Genomic DNA, 14,392 nt, shown 5'->3' with positions numbered 1-14,392 from the left:
AAATATTCAGTGTTGATATTATTGCTAACAAATAAATTAATATAAAATATATTATATTGGTATAAGTTCTGTGTACTCGACACTTAGTTTTACTAAATTAAATTATGTGAAATTAGTTTATTAATTTTATTTACATCAAGCACATCTATCATTAATAATTATACCACGGTCCTCACCCTTCATTCTAAGTCAATTTCAAACATAATTTCAGAACTTACTAATTTTATGAGAAATAATAAAAGTTTATAACATTCAACATAGGTAATGTACTTACAAATTTATTGCATAACATTCCCTATTAATTTAAATACCATACACAGACTTAGCGTGACACATAAATAAACATTATGTAGATAAATTATTTTTATTGTTTTTAAACTTTATTTTTAAATGTTTCTACAAATTTAAATATTTACAATTTAAAATTAATTAATAATAAAATAACATAAAAATTTAAACATGAAAAAAATAATCACCACCATAAATTAACAATACAATACAAATGATAATCAAAATCCACAAAAAGTCATAAATATTAAAGAATATAATATTTTACATTTTTCTATAATCAAAAATAATTATCAATAATTAATATGAAAAAAAAAAAACAAATTCCTTATATTTCCTAAGATATTGCCTGGTGTTACGATAAAAGAATCACTCTGTATATATTTATTTGATAAAAGCTTAAAAAAAATCTAGTAAAAATATTTGACCTGCTGCGTTTAATTAAAATACTACATCAGTTTATTCATCACGAGTATAACTACATAATTAAAAATTCTACCACACCAAATATATTTGCATAACCATATACATAGTTTGAAAATATTCAATTTAGTGAGTTTTAATCTATAAAATATTTAAGGCCTCTGGATGCCAGGTATAAAATAATTATATGGTTTAGGTTACATCTACTTTAATATTAATTGTATTTAAATAACTTATTTCGTATGAAACAAATATAAACTATACAGTGCATGTCAACTTTTATGTTATTTTTAAATTCATAAAGTGCATCGTAATGAATAATTTTGAAAAAAGATATAGGATTGTTTTAAATCGAAATATTATGTCTTATTAAAAAAAAAGTGAAAATAAAATAATTGATGTTGGAAAATTAGAATTTTTTCATTTAAGCAAGACGAATAGAAAAACATATAAACAAAGGTTAACATGTATTGTATGAAATGTAATCATTGTAAAAAATAAATACTATGTGCACTGATTTTTTTAATAAATATACTCAATCTCTCAGCCAAATTAAGTTAATTGAACCGAGAACTTTTTGTCAAGACAAATATTTATGTATAAGAACTAGGAACATAACACATTTTTAATCCTCTTCGTACATGTATGTTCAGTAAAACCATTGATTAAACAATAGCCATTTTAAATTTTATCATAAATATTTCTTTTAGACTAATTAAAATTACAACAATTTGTTTCTTGATATTTTTTCTGTTATAAAACGTTCTAAATAGTAACTTTACCTTTTAGTTAGTCAAAAAACATCCATACTTAATACAACGTAATATGATCAAGAAGTTGAGTAATATATCTTTTATGTATAAAAAGTGTGATTCACCAAGCTTGATTCTGATTTTTGAAAGTTTTGAGTACCTATACTTACAACTCGGGGTCTATATTTTCAAATACTTAGGATTTTTTATACCATTTAAGGAGTGTTCTGTGGTGATAGTTTTTTTTATTATTATTATGAATGATTGTTAAGATGATAATTTTTTTAAATTAAAATCAATTCGAATTTAATCTAAGAGTATCCAAGTTATTAAACCTTGTGTTCTAATGATAGAAAGTTTAAAAGATGGGCATATCATGTATATATTATGATTCACAATATTATAATTATTACTTAAAATGTATAATACATCAAAATTATCAGAATTAAATAAAATAAATATTAAATTAAAAATTATACCATTTTTATATGTTATGTAAAATCATTATTAAGGACTATTTTCCTTAGTTACTTGACATTTAATAATTCAGTAAGTAAATATTTGAAAATATAAACCTCAAGCATACTTAAAAATTCCAAGTCACAATACTTATAATAATAATAAATGCATTATTAAAGGTTACGTTGAGCATGCTTAGTAAATTACCCTATATAATATTTAAATCCTTATAATGAATTCAGGTTAAAAAGGAACCAGCATGCCAATGGAAAGTGAATATAACTGTCACAGACAAAAACTTGTCACAAATATGAGTATAACATGATTTGAGAATTAACTTATAAAAATTACTTTAAATACTTACTTAAGACTATATAAAAAAAACTATTATTTAAACACATTCTCAAAAACACAAATATGTTTAAAAAGTAATTCAAATATATCAAGTCTATAGATTTCTTAACAAGGTGTGACACCTGTGTGTGTTATCTAAGTTTTACAACTATACAACATATAAAAATTGCCATCGGTAAACCCAACTGTGTATTTAATATTTATTGTGTTCATAAGTTGATTTTTTAAAAATAAATATTTTGAATTATGAGTGTTTTTACATTATAATATTTAATTACTTATTCATTCTGTAGTTAAATGTAACAAACGACACAAAATTGGTTCTACTGAAGACAAATTTTTAGGTTGTACATTAAGGAGACTATACAGCAGAGTTGAGTTCCTTTTATGACTAAAACTAATACAACATATAACTATAAATTAACAAGCTTATCATACTCGTTGTTGTTTAAAAAAATATTATAATGATAATTTTAAAGTGTGATTACTTATTTAGTCTTGAAGTAGAATGGAAAAACTATCAATTAAATATATTTTTTTATACTATTAATAATAAATAAAATTAATTTACTAAATAACTATGTTTTACAAACTTTCAGAAAATTTTTATTTCATTATTTCAAAAATTATTCTCACAAAAAATGAATATCCATTGGTTATAATTATTAAAATCTACAATCAATGCATAGCTCAATAATAATATAAAAGTTTAAATTATAATATTAGCTAATTAGCCTAATTAAATAAATAAAAAAAAAAAAATTCCATAAGATAGTTTAACCGATAATATAAATATAAAATTGTATTAGTCAAAAAAAAAATGTTTTCAATGATTTCAGGCTTATTTATTTAATTTTAATGTAGATAAATTGTTTAAAAGATCTTGAATTTCTGTGCTAACCCTTTCACCTGTATCTGATATTTGTAATCTAGTTTGGAAGGCATTCAACAGTTCTGCTTCATCTGAGCTGTTTTTTTTATCAAAATATGCCAATAGCATTTCAATTACCTGTAATACCGTCTGTTTAACTGATGTGCAAACGTCACTTTTACAATGAGTCAACAGACGTAACTTTGATTGAGCCAAATGTAGAGGACTTCGGCCTTGTGCATCACAGCTACTTACATCTGTTCCTAACCACACAAAAGATAAAATTAAAATATTAAAACATCCTCTAATTTTTAAATTCACAATTGTTTACATATTATTCAATTACCACATGACTATTTGCCAACTGTTGGTTTTGAGGGATAGTGAATATGACGAACGTGTTGCTTTAACTTTTTTTTTAATTTCAGTAAGATTAGCTTATGAAGAATCTTAAAAGTAAACTTTTAATCTATAGGTATTAAAATTAAACATTTTATGAATTTAAATTTGAATATCTTAATAAGTTTAATTAAAATCATATGAAAAACTTTGACCGATTATTTATTTAAAAAACATAACTAATTGTTGAATATACAAAAAAGTATTCAAAATGTTTAAAGCAAAATTTTGATAAACAAATGTCCAGATTTGTCTAAAGGCTAGACTATAAATAAGACAATGAGGAATTCAAGCTTGTTTTCAAAATCCATATTGAGTAATTAGATCAGTATTTCTCAACCGGTGTTCTACGGCACATAAGTGTACTGCGAACTAGCTGTAGGTGTGCCGCGAGTTGCGGCCATGGTACACGCGTATAGTATTATTAGGTGTTAAAAATAGAAATTTTCCAGTACTTAATTTTCTTAATGCTCCGTCAAAATGTATTGTTATAAAAAATGTGCCGTGAGCATAAAAAGGTTGAGAACTACTGAATTAGATTAATTAATATATAGGAATTAAAATAGATATTTTTAGCATGCAAAACATTCTATTAGGAATCCCTTCAAGTGTTGTTTAAAAAAAAAATCGTACCACCTGGTGGTTAGGTTAAGTTAAATATTCTATTCTTCAAGTGGTAATTGACCAAATACCTATTAACTTACCTCCTTTTAAGAGTAATGTTACTACATCCATGTGATGTGTACAAGCAGCCAAATGTAATGGAGTGTTTCCCAAAGCATCTTTTATATTTGGATTGGCACCATATTTCAATAACAATCTAAATAATAAGTATTCAGAATGAATTTTAAATTATCAATTTTTCGTAATACTGATACTAATGTAAGACATCAATTTACCCCACAGCTTCTGCATATCCTTTGCTTGCTGCCAAATGTAAGGGCGTACGTTTTCTACTATCCCAACAATTTGGATCAACACCGTTCTTGAGAAATTGCTCCAGTAGTTCAGTGTTATTCATGTTTGCTGCTCGACATAGTTTGTGACTGTCTATAATCATTGAATTACATGAATTAGCTCATAGCTGTACTAGTAATAACCACTAAATAAAATACCTCTGGACTGAAAAGCATTTGACCTCATATAACTACGACACGAATGGGCACGGCACGGGCCAATATTGCTTTTGGACTGAGTGGAACTGCCTTTCTTCTCCATTTTCAACAACATTTCTGTGTATTCTTGTATGGGAGTTAGACACTGGATGAGAAAAAAAATCCAACAATTAATAATGACCAATACCGACACATACATGACATTATGAGGGGCCTGGGGGAACGGGGGGGGGGCGATACTCACAGATTGAAATCTATCCAACGTGCCCGGAAACGCGGGGTTGGCCAACTCGAATAGGCACTTGAACTTACGACCGGGAATCTCGTTGATCATGGGCCGGGCGAATACAATCGGGGGTTCGGATATTGAGTTCAGGCACAGCGACAACGGAAAATCATGGTTCTTCATCCTCCTCACAGGCACTAGGGACATCTCAGCAGACGACACAAGCCTCTTGTTGAACCTCGGCTGCGCACAATCGTCGTTGTCCGTGCTGCTCTCCACGCCAGAATCGTTGGACGTCATGTCTTCGAATTCGCGGTCTGGATCACTTGTCCCAGCTAGCATAGCGGACAGCCGGAGACATATTCTTAGACATGGATTTGATAATTTTACAGTATTGTAAAATAATTGAGTCGTACACAAAAGCGAAATGCGATATGTGAATATTAAAATAAAATGTATACGGCACCGAGTCTGACATTACTATTTACTATTATATTTATTATTATTGTTTTTATCGCGTTATCAGTGTTAGTCCGTTGACGTTCCGTTTTTGTCACGGACTAAGATCTTAATCCGTGGTTTTTGTAAATACGTGACCTCACGGCTCAAACAGCTGATCGTATAATCTCTTAACAGGAATTCCGGTTGATATTAAATATTAAGCATCAAGCAACTATAAAAATAAAAAATAACTTTTCTATATAGTCTTGTCTTTTAATGGTAATTGCCAATTGGTAATGGTGAATACTTTCATAGAAATAAGTAATAACTAATAATTCTTAAAACTAGACTTGTACAATTGACATTACTATTTGAGTTTTGCGGATTTGTAAATAATTTTTTAACATGTAAATTCGTAATATAATTAATAATTATGCAACTGCTGATCTGTAATTACTACAGCCACTTTCGTGTCTGGAAAATAGAATACTGTTAATATACAGATAATATATCGATTAATTTCCATAGAATCAGTTTAATGACTAACCACTGTGAAAATAATCATGTTTTTCACATCTTTCTCGTAGTAATTAAAATGAGTTAAGAGGCTGATGGATAGATTTACATATTATGTCACATTGCCTCAAATTTTTAATATAATTGATACCAAAACATAGTGTGATCTCAACCTCCACTCATAAAATAGTAACTAAATTCTAAATAGTATGATTTTTTTTTTTGGCAAACTATTTTTTCTTATAAGTTTTGAGTATACTAATTACTAAAAGAATAAAATAATTTTTAAGTGTTATATTTCAAATTATAATTATATAATATGCAATAATAATATTTTTGAACAATTAATGTGCAGATTAAGGTTGCTGTATTCAGTAACCTTTGTTCATTGAAATTGTTGCTAATTTCAAGATATAGATTTTTTTAATTTAGTAAATACAGTATTTCTATATTAAATATTATTAATTATTATAGCATTATAATAATTAGTAGTCATACTTGTATAAATATCAAGGATCTCGGTAGTTGAATAACAGAGGTATAACAAACTTGATATACAGTTATTTTGGCACATCTTATAAAATTAAAACAACCATAAATAAGTAGTATTTAGAAATGGTTTTTATTTCAATTCTATACACAGTAAGTAATATAGGTACTAAGTACCAAAGAACAGCAATTCCCACGAAAAAACTGGGGGTGCTGAAGCTTTTCTATTTTTTTTATGACATTATTTTATGGTTATGGATACATATTATTATTATTCAAATATAAATTAATACAGAACAATTTGGGGGTGCTAAGCACACCTACTAAGCACTATTTAACCGTTCAACTATTAGCATCAAATTTTGAAATTATTAATTAATTAATAATATGTCTGTAATGTACTAATTTATATAATATATAACAATTCATTTTTACCTATACATATGTGATATTGAGCTTATGATAGTTTTTTTTAATTTTTTTTAGGCATTTATTGTGATGAATCATAAAAAAACTGTGAATGTAAAGGTAAACAAAATATAGAAATAGAGGATCATGAATCATGAAATTATACACATGGTACACGTAATATGAACTAAATTATTGTATACCCAATTTTAAAATCATCTTAATTTATTTAATACATACATATTATAAATATATAATTTTATATGTGATGATTAATTAGTTGTCGAATAGCTGGTATCCAAGTGTTGCATTGACGTGTGTGGTCAACCATTAATGCCATTTGTAGTCTATTTGCTTCAGCATAATCATTGATTTTTATTGCTGTAAAAGTAAAATGCAATTTTGGACTGTTATTAAAGAATCATAAATGTTTACAAAGATATATTTTAACCTTTAACTAATGCAATAGTTTTTTGTTGTACTACATCTGTAAATTGAATATCTTTCCAACTGATTTCCAATCTTGACAAACGTTTACTAATATCCACTTTCTTGGACTAAAATTTATAAATTAGATTAAATCAGAGATTGAAAAATAAATTAAGTTAATAGTTATTATATTTCACTACTTACATCTGGTAATGTTGATTTTTGGATTGAATCACTCAGAGATGACATTACATACGATAAGCGATCTTCCACAGGAATGTCACATATCGATGACGAAACTGCAGGGATTGTTGTTGTATCATTGAAAATTTCATTGGAAACTATCTCATTATTTAAGGGTATTTGTTTATTTTCTAAATTAAACTGTTCACTAGGAGCATTTGACAAGACTCGTGCAGGTATTCTATCAAATATTTTGGGTCGATTTTCATGTTGGGCACTCACTGTGTCTTCAAATGAATATGAAGGTGGGTCATTCCATCCAGGAGTATAAGCTAAACAAATTTAGAGTATCAACATATCAAAATATATATAAGTTTTCTTAAAGCTAATAACAATTAATTAAATTAATATATAAAACTGAAATACTATAAAATTATAAATCTTATGATTCATATGCACATAAAACAGTTGAGTACAATTAAGAAAATTTAAATTAGGTACCTATACAATATTTAGATATTTCCTTATTTAAATTTTGTAACTTTTAAAATATTTTCTTTAAACTATGTATGTATTTATTAAAGTAGAAAAAGATATTAGTTATGATTGAATAGGTTAATAGTTTTATTTATCTTCTCTTTTATATTTCTTAAGTATAAAATATCTAAAAGTCAATTTATTAATATAATATTATATTCAATATATATTCTAAATTTATCATTTGCCATTTTTTTAGTTTCCCATTAGTATAAATTAAATTTTTTTATTAATTTATTATATATTAGGCTAAAAAATGTAATGAATAATAAATTAATAACTACTAAAATTTAAATCATACCCAACTCCTACAAACACCTAATTAAAATTTATCTCAAAATATTATAATCTAAAATATTTTTTGGAAATATGATTAACAATTAACTAGAAACATATTTCATTTATAAATGATATGTGGTACCTAGTGCATACTATCATTCATTAATCATTATTTTACAAGTAAAACAGAAAAACTTACATTTATATCCTTCGCTCATTGTATAAAAAATGCGAACAACTTTAACAATAAAGTTTAAGTATATGAATAATAATGGTATTACAAATTATAATTAGACATTAGTCATTAGTACTCATTACCTATTAACTATTAAGTAAAGGCAAAATACAATCATAAAATATAATAATAATTAATAAATATTTATAAAATTTTCAAAATTCGTGCTTAGTGCTTACAAATTATAATTTTTAAATAAGACCTTACAGTTGAGAACAGTGTGCAATAAAGTATACACCACAAACGGCAAAGTCTACAGACTAGAAAAGCATGTACAACGTGTATGAACACACTGACACGTTTGACGCTGAGCGAGTGAGCGACTGAACGTGTAAAAATCTGAGTAATAAGAAGGGCTAAGAGCAGAAAACCATAGATAAGGAATTGGAAGATCAAACTCGGGCGACCACTGCTGCCCAAAACAAATTGATAAAAAACTCATTAATAAAATGGCCACTGGCTGCGCTGCAGTCGCATCTGTAGCTACTATAATACCTATTTTAACCTGTCTAAAATAAGGATTTATGATGTTATAATGATTTTTGAAATATAATGTTAAATGTTATATACAATATGTGGGCTGTTATTTATTGTATAGGTTTATTATTTACGAATTCATGCATATTGCATAATATGTCTATGTGTACTTTTTAATGATTATTAAATTGAATTAAATAATAATAATAATAATAATAATTTAATTTAATTAATTATTTAAATTATAATAACAACAATTTTATTAAATTACTCAATAATAATATTATTATATTCGTGGTTATAGCAACAATATATATTTTGATCTATAATATGAAATAAATAACTATTCATATTAGGTTAGTTAAATACTTAAATAATAAAAAATAGGTAATTAATTAAGAATTAAAAACAATAATTATACTCAAATTGTAAATATATCTATGAACATATAGTTATAAAAACCTTCTTCGATGAAGGTTTTTGGTAGCAAATTGAGTCTAGTTGGAATTTTTAAATTTTAAAATTTTCATTATTTTTTAAAATTATTGTAAGAAACAAATACAAACATTAAAATTTTAATATAATTATCGATATAAATAATACAATTGTTTATCAAACAATGTTGGTAACCTTTGTTGCCAAAAAGTTTGACAGTCTTAAATTTTTTCCATAAATGTCAATAAAAAAATATTCGCTAAGTCGAAAAACTTAAAAATTAATATAACGTTTTTTATAAGTTGTTATAATGTAATTTAAAAAAAAGTTGTATATAAATCTATAAAAATGTTTTATTACTGTTTGTAGATAAAATTTTAAGCTATTTATTTATTGTACTATTTGCAGTTTTTCACATACAAATTAATACCTTTGATAACAATTATTTAAAAAAATCCATTTAATTGTAAAGTTTACTCGTATGATCAATATTCATTATTTAAGAGGACGTTATACCAACATGTGTTGTCTCTGTCTTACTAACGTATATCATAGCAAATTTGGGTTCAGCAGAACATACTTTATATTGTTAGCTTTAATATTGAAGTCACTTTCCTTATTATCCAACTTAAAGGTAAGAATATTATTTAGAGCATCTCATATTCATATGTTTTTATTAATATTACTATTTTAAAGTTGTAATAATTGACTTAGCTATAACTCACTTTAAAATTATAAAATCAATAAAAGCATATGATATTTTCTAGATAATATTCTTACCTTTAAATTTGAAAGTAGGTAAATCTACTCCAATATTAAAGCTAACACCACAAAATGTGTTCTGCTGAATGTAAATTTGCTATGATCTATATTAGTAAGACAGAGACAACACATGCGGGTCTAATGTCCTCTTAATAATATCATAACTAATAACTAAAAATATGGTTCATAATATGTAGTTTAAAATTGTTTAATATAAATAAGTATAAAAAATAAGTGCAGTTAATATTCATTTAATTTTAGTATTTTATAGTTTTTATTGCAGCCTAATCTCGATAAGAGTAGATGACTATAACAGATTACTGACCAGTGACCACAATATAATGAATAGCCCATACGCACAGCATTTTAAATGAAGGAAAAATTTTATGTATTTGAATTTTTTTGTAACAATTTTATTGTATTAGCCATTAAACAAAAGTATTATAAATAGTTCAAATTTATTATTATAATGTATAACATACTAAGAAATGTTAAATTAATTTTTATTTGTTAGGAACTATAGTTATTAGTTATATGGCTTAGTCAACAATTCTTATAAAAAAAAGTCCAATTGATTTATTTATGTTGGTTTAACTTAAATCTCCTATAGTCATTAGGCTTAGTCACTTATTAAATTATTACACAATATACAAGTATAACTAAAAAAAAAAATTATTCTCAAAAATAATGTTAACACAAGCAATTAAGTGTTTGACATTTAGGAAATTGCTGAAAAAATTATTATTTAAAAAAATTGTTTATTTATTTATAATTAAAAAAGTGTAATTTTATGATAGACCAATAAAATTATCTCTTTATTTTAATAATGTATAAAAAAAAACATTGCATCATTTTTAAAGGAGATCTTTGGAGTAAAAAAGTTGATATGAAATGGGAATTTTTGAATTAATAAAAATTGAAACTGGTTATTGATTTTAAAATCATTATTTATTTTAAATTAAACAAATTAGATACTACTAGAAAAAGAAACTAAACAGATTTAATTTTTATTTGAATTTTCTCTCATTGACATTAAAAGTTCAGCCTGTTCAGGAAGAATAGGTACTGGAGTTCTAGTAAAAAATTTTGTTCGAGGTAATCGATCGGCAAGTTTTGTACTCCAATGATGAAGATTACATTCCACTGGTACTTTTTCTTTCTTATTTATCTATTAAGAAAAATTGATGAAACATATTTTTTGATTAAAAGACAATATTAATAATAGTAGAAAACTAAGCATAACTCACAGTAATATATACAACAAAGGATTTTCCTTCTAAAGTAAGATCAGGTCCACTAATCGGCTGTTCCGGCAATTCTATTGAATCGTCACTTAATACGTGTACATTCATTTTACGTAGTGATACTCTTATGTGCCAAGGTTCAATTGTCCAAGGCTCGTCTTTATTCATGCTTACACTAACAACCATTTTTTTTAAATACTTCATTGTCTAAAAAATATAAATTGCATTTTTTTCTTTTAGATTAATAAAATAAGATAAAATGTAAAATACTTGAAGAGCGTGAATAGAGCTAGGTTTCTCTTCGTCTTTGGTTTGATATAAATTGTTTTTCATACGTTCCAAATTATCAGGAGAAGCATAAATAGCTAATTTTGGCAGAAGCAATTGATCATATGCATATGTTGGTCGAACAGATACCAGTTCACCTTGATGCCCTAAGCCTAAATCAATAAGACAATTTTTATAAACTGTTTAATATTGATATAACTTTTAATATATGGTTGCAAGAAAATATAATTGTGCATACCTTCGACATATTGAGTTAATATTACGTCTATCTTTTCTTGTTTCATTCTTTCTGGATTTTCCTCAATATCATAAATAAAATGTCTTCCTTTCAAAATAGGTTTATGTTTGGAGTTCTTTTTTTGTAACTGAACTGGATGGCGTCGTTTAAGTATAATTAAAGTCTAGTAAAAACATTAATAATTAATATTTATTATGCATAAATGTCCATATAGTAATAGAATGGCAGATTTAATAAATGTTTTTATTATAATAATATAATATGAGCTAATTTAAATAATAAATCCATTGAATGGAAAAAAATTAAAAACCTTACCCTGTTGAACTGCTGAATTGGGCTCTGCACCAAAAGCAATTTAGAAAAATTTCTGAGTATTCCATCCATGATGTCTTCTATAATGTATAATATAAATCTACGTAATTATAAATTCTTAAATAAAGAAAACAAAACACAATTTGGGTAATTTGAATATTCGTTAATTCTAAATTCCAAACCTGTGATCGGAGTATTCAATTTGAGTTTGAGCCGTTCAACTCGTTCGAGGATTCGAGATTTCGAGCACCACGGTCTGTTTGCAACGCTGCACGGCAAATCACTTATCAGTTATCAATAAAATACAACTACCAGTGATAAGCACTTATCCGAAAATGATAAGGACTCGATAAGGTCATACAATATACAATTGTTGAATTGTATAATATGATTTACCTTAAGTTTACCTTAGTTATTTAAAAACTAAAAAGGACAGTGCGAATGGTCAGGGGAACAACATTTGCTCCATTGGCGGAAGTGTATCGAAGCACAAATAAGTTTAAAATGTACAAGTATACTTATTTTATGTAGATTTATTATTGTGATTTAATAAAAGGGCCAACGCCGATTATTCATGTGGTTATGTGAATTTTCAACTTTTGATTAGGTAAAATTCAACACTTCAACTTCAAATACTTTAAAAAAAATGTATTCTTTTATATCTTTAATATTTTTAAATAGCAATAATAAAACGTAGAAGAAACATTTTTAAACATTTTGACTTAGCAAAAATTTTTCTATCGACAATAACTGGAAAATGTTCACACGCCTATGGTTAGCTCAAAAGAATCAAAATATTTTAACAATTTTATCAAATAAACAAAATGAAACATTTTATTCAAATTTCAAATCTTTAGGTAGTTCTTTATTTTTGAAAATATCAAAAATCGTTTGAGGAGTTATAATAGTTGTATTTATAAATTACTGGCTAATATTTTGCATTTTTGCAATGTCGTAAAAATAAAAATTAATGTGACCAGTAAACTTATTTTATTATAAATAGAAAAACTTATGAGGTATCTTGTCTTAAAATTTAAAAGCTTAGATATAAAAATATAATTTTGTATAAATTACAAACTACAAAATAAATTGCAAATTTTTGGACTAGATTTGTATATTTTCACTATTTTTCTTTAATTATTTGTTTATTATTTCTGATTATTTTGAAAAATAATGCGTACTTTTAATTTTGACCTGTCCAAAGTACAAGCTATACCTATCCAATTGGCAATTTTCCATCTGAAACTAGTAACTACCTTCAAAGTTGAAAATCGAAGTTACTATACTTATCGATGTTTCAGCTAGAATACATACAAAATTTTAAATTTTAGTTATAATTTATCTAACTTTATAATTTTTTAGTACAAAACTCGAATTAAATCTTTTAACCATTTGTCACATATAAATTGACAAAAAGTACACTCAAATACATAATGTACATAATGTATTATATAAAATTATTAACAATATTTCCTAACCTAATCTGGGAGGGAAATTATTTTTAGTAGAAAATTGTAAACTTTATATCACTCCCAAAAAATTAAAAAACTTCAAACTCTATTAAGAACACAATAAAATAGTTGGATTACAATTAAATTATAAATATTGTAAAATATTAGTAAAATAAGGCTCGGGGATCTATTCTCCTCAATTCTTCATCCCCCCCCCCTTAATTACGCCTCTTCGTGCTGCGTTGACGTACTATAATATATATTAATATTTTAAACACAAAATTATATCAATGTTGATTGCAGCACATTAAAACTTTCATTAGTTCAGGATGATCCAACCTTTTGTAGTTGGCGGGCCAATTTACACTTTCATAAAAACACTGAGGGCCGCCAGAAGAAAAAATTATATTATTACCTATTTAAATTTTATTTTATATAATGTACAAATCATTTATTATTATTATTAATTATTAATGTGATGATTGGCATTGTTTTTCAGTAGCCAATTTATCAATTTCAATTGAACACCCTGTGGTGGCTAATCTGATGCACGATTCTAAAGACGAATCGTGAATACGGTTTCTTGATTTAGACTTTAGTATAACAATAAAATGTAAAATGTATAGTATAAATTCGTAATATAATTGTATATATTTTATACGATCATATTATTGCGATTTTGTTATAATATTATTGTGATTTGGGCCAAAAAAAAAAAGGCTTCGAGGGCCGCATAATAATTAGTTTATCAGAACCAAAAGCTAAAAACACATATTATTTT

The 14,392-nt window shown here is 25.7% G+C and overlaps 3 protein-coding genes across 4 annotated transcripts; all 3 read right to left on the bottom strand.

Annotated features, from left to right (window-relative positions):
- Positions 1-345: 345 nt before the first annotated feature.
- On the bottom strand, positions 346-5,448 carry LOC132921271 (ankyrin repeat domain-containing protein 54). Its single transcript, XM_060984200.1, has 5 exons — positions 4,906-5,448; positions 4,662-4,806; positions 4,446-4,596; positions 4,251-4,366; positions 346-3,410 (listed from the first exon to the last, which is right to left on the bottom strand). The coding sequence occupies exons 1-5, from the start codon at positions 5,227-5,229 to the stop codon at positions 3,118-3,120; spliced, it is 1,029 nt and encodes a 342-aa protein (XP_060840183.1). The 5' UTR covers positions 5,230-5,448; the 3' UTR covers positions 346-3,117.
- Positions 5,449-6,447: 999 nt separating this feature from the next.
- Positions 6,448-8,804, bottom strand: LOC132922683 (uncharacterized). Its single transcript, XM_060986328.1, has 4 exons — positions 8,369-8,804; positions 7,375-7,685; positions 7,193-7,298; positions 6,448-7,122 (listed from the first exon to the last, which is right to left on the bottom strand). The coding sequence occupies exons 1-4, from the start codon at positions 8,385-8,387 to the stop codon at positions 7,001-7,003; spliced, it is 558 nt and encodes a 185-aa protein (XP_060842311.1). The 5' UTR covers positions 8,388-8,804; the 3' UTR covers positions 6,448-7,000.
- A 2,200-nt stretch (positions 8,805-11,004) lies between these two features.
- On the bottom strand, positions 11,005-12,432 carry LOC132922740 (large ribosomal subunit protein bL9m). 2 transcript variants are annotated; one of them, XM_060986411.1, is made up of 6 exons: positions 12,343-12,432; positions 12,164-12,240; positions 11,849-12,011; positions 11,593-11,762; positions 11,326-11,529; positions 11,005-11,246 (listed from the first exon to the last, which is right to left on the bottom strand). In XM_060986411.1, exons 2-6 carry the CDS (start codon positions 12,230-12,232, stop codon positions 11,079-11,081), a joined length of 774 nt encoding a protein of 257 aa, XP_060842394.1. In that variant the 5' UTR covers positions 12,233-12,240; positions 12,343-12,432; the 3' UTR covers positions 11,005-11,078. The 2 variants fall into 2 exon arrangements, with proteins under 2 accessions (XP_060842394.1, XP_060842393.1); XM_060986410.1 differs by having other exon boundaries at positions 12,164-12,260; positions 12,343-12,431.
- Between the last annotated feature and the right edge of the window lie 1,960 nt (positions 12,433-14,392).

Source organism: Rhopalosiphum padi, chromosome 2, assembly GCF_020882245.1.
Source record: "Rhopalosiphum padi isolate XX-2018 chromosome 2, ASM2088224v1, whole genome shotgun sequence".
NCBI lineage: Eukaryota > Metazoa > Arthropoda > Insecta > Hemiptera > Aphididae > Rhopalosiphum > Rhopalosiphum padi.
Note: the sequence above shows the minus strand (reverse complement) of the source record. Positions and strands in the feature narration are given on the sequence as shown.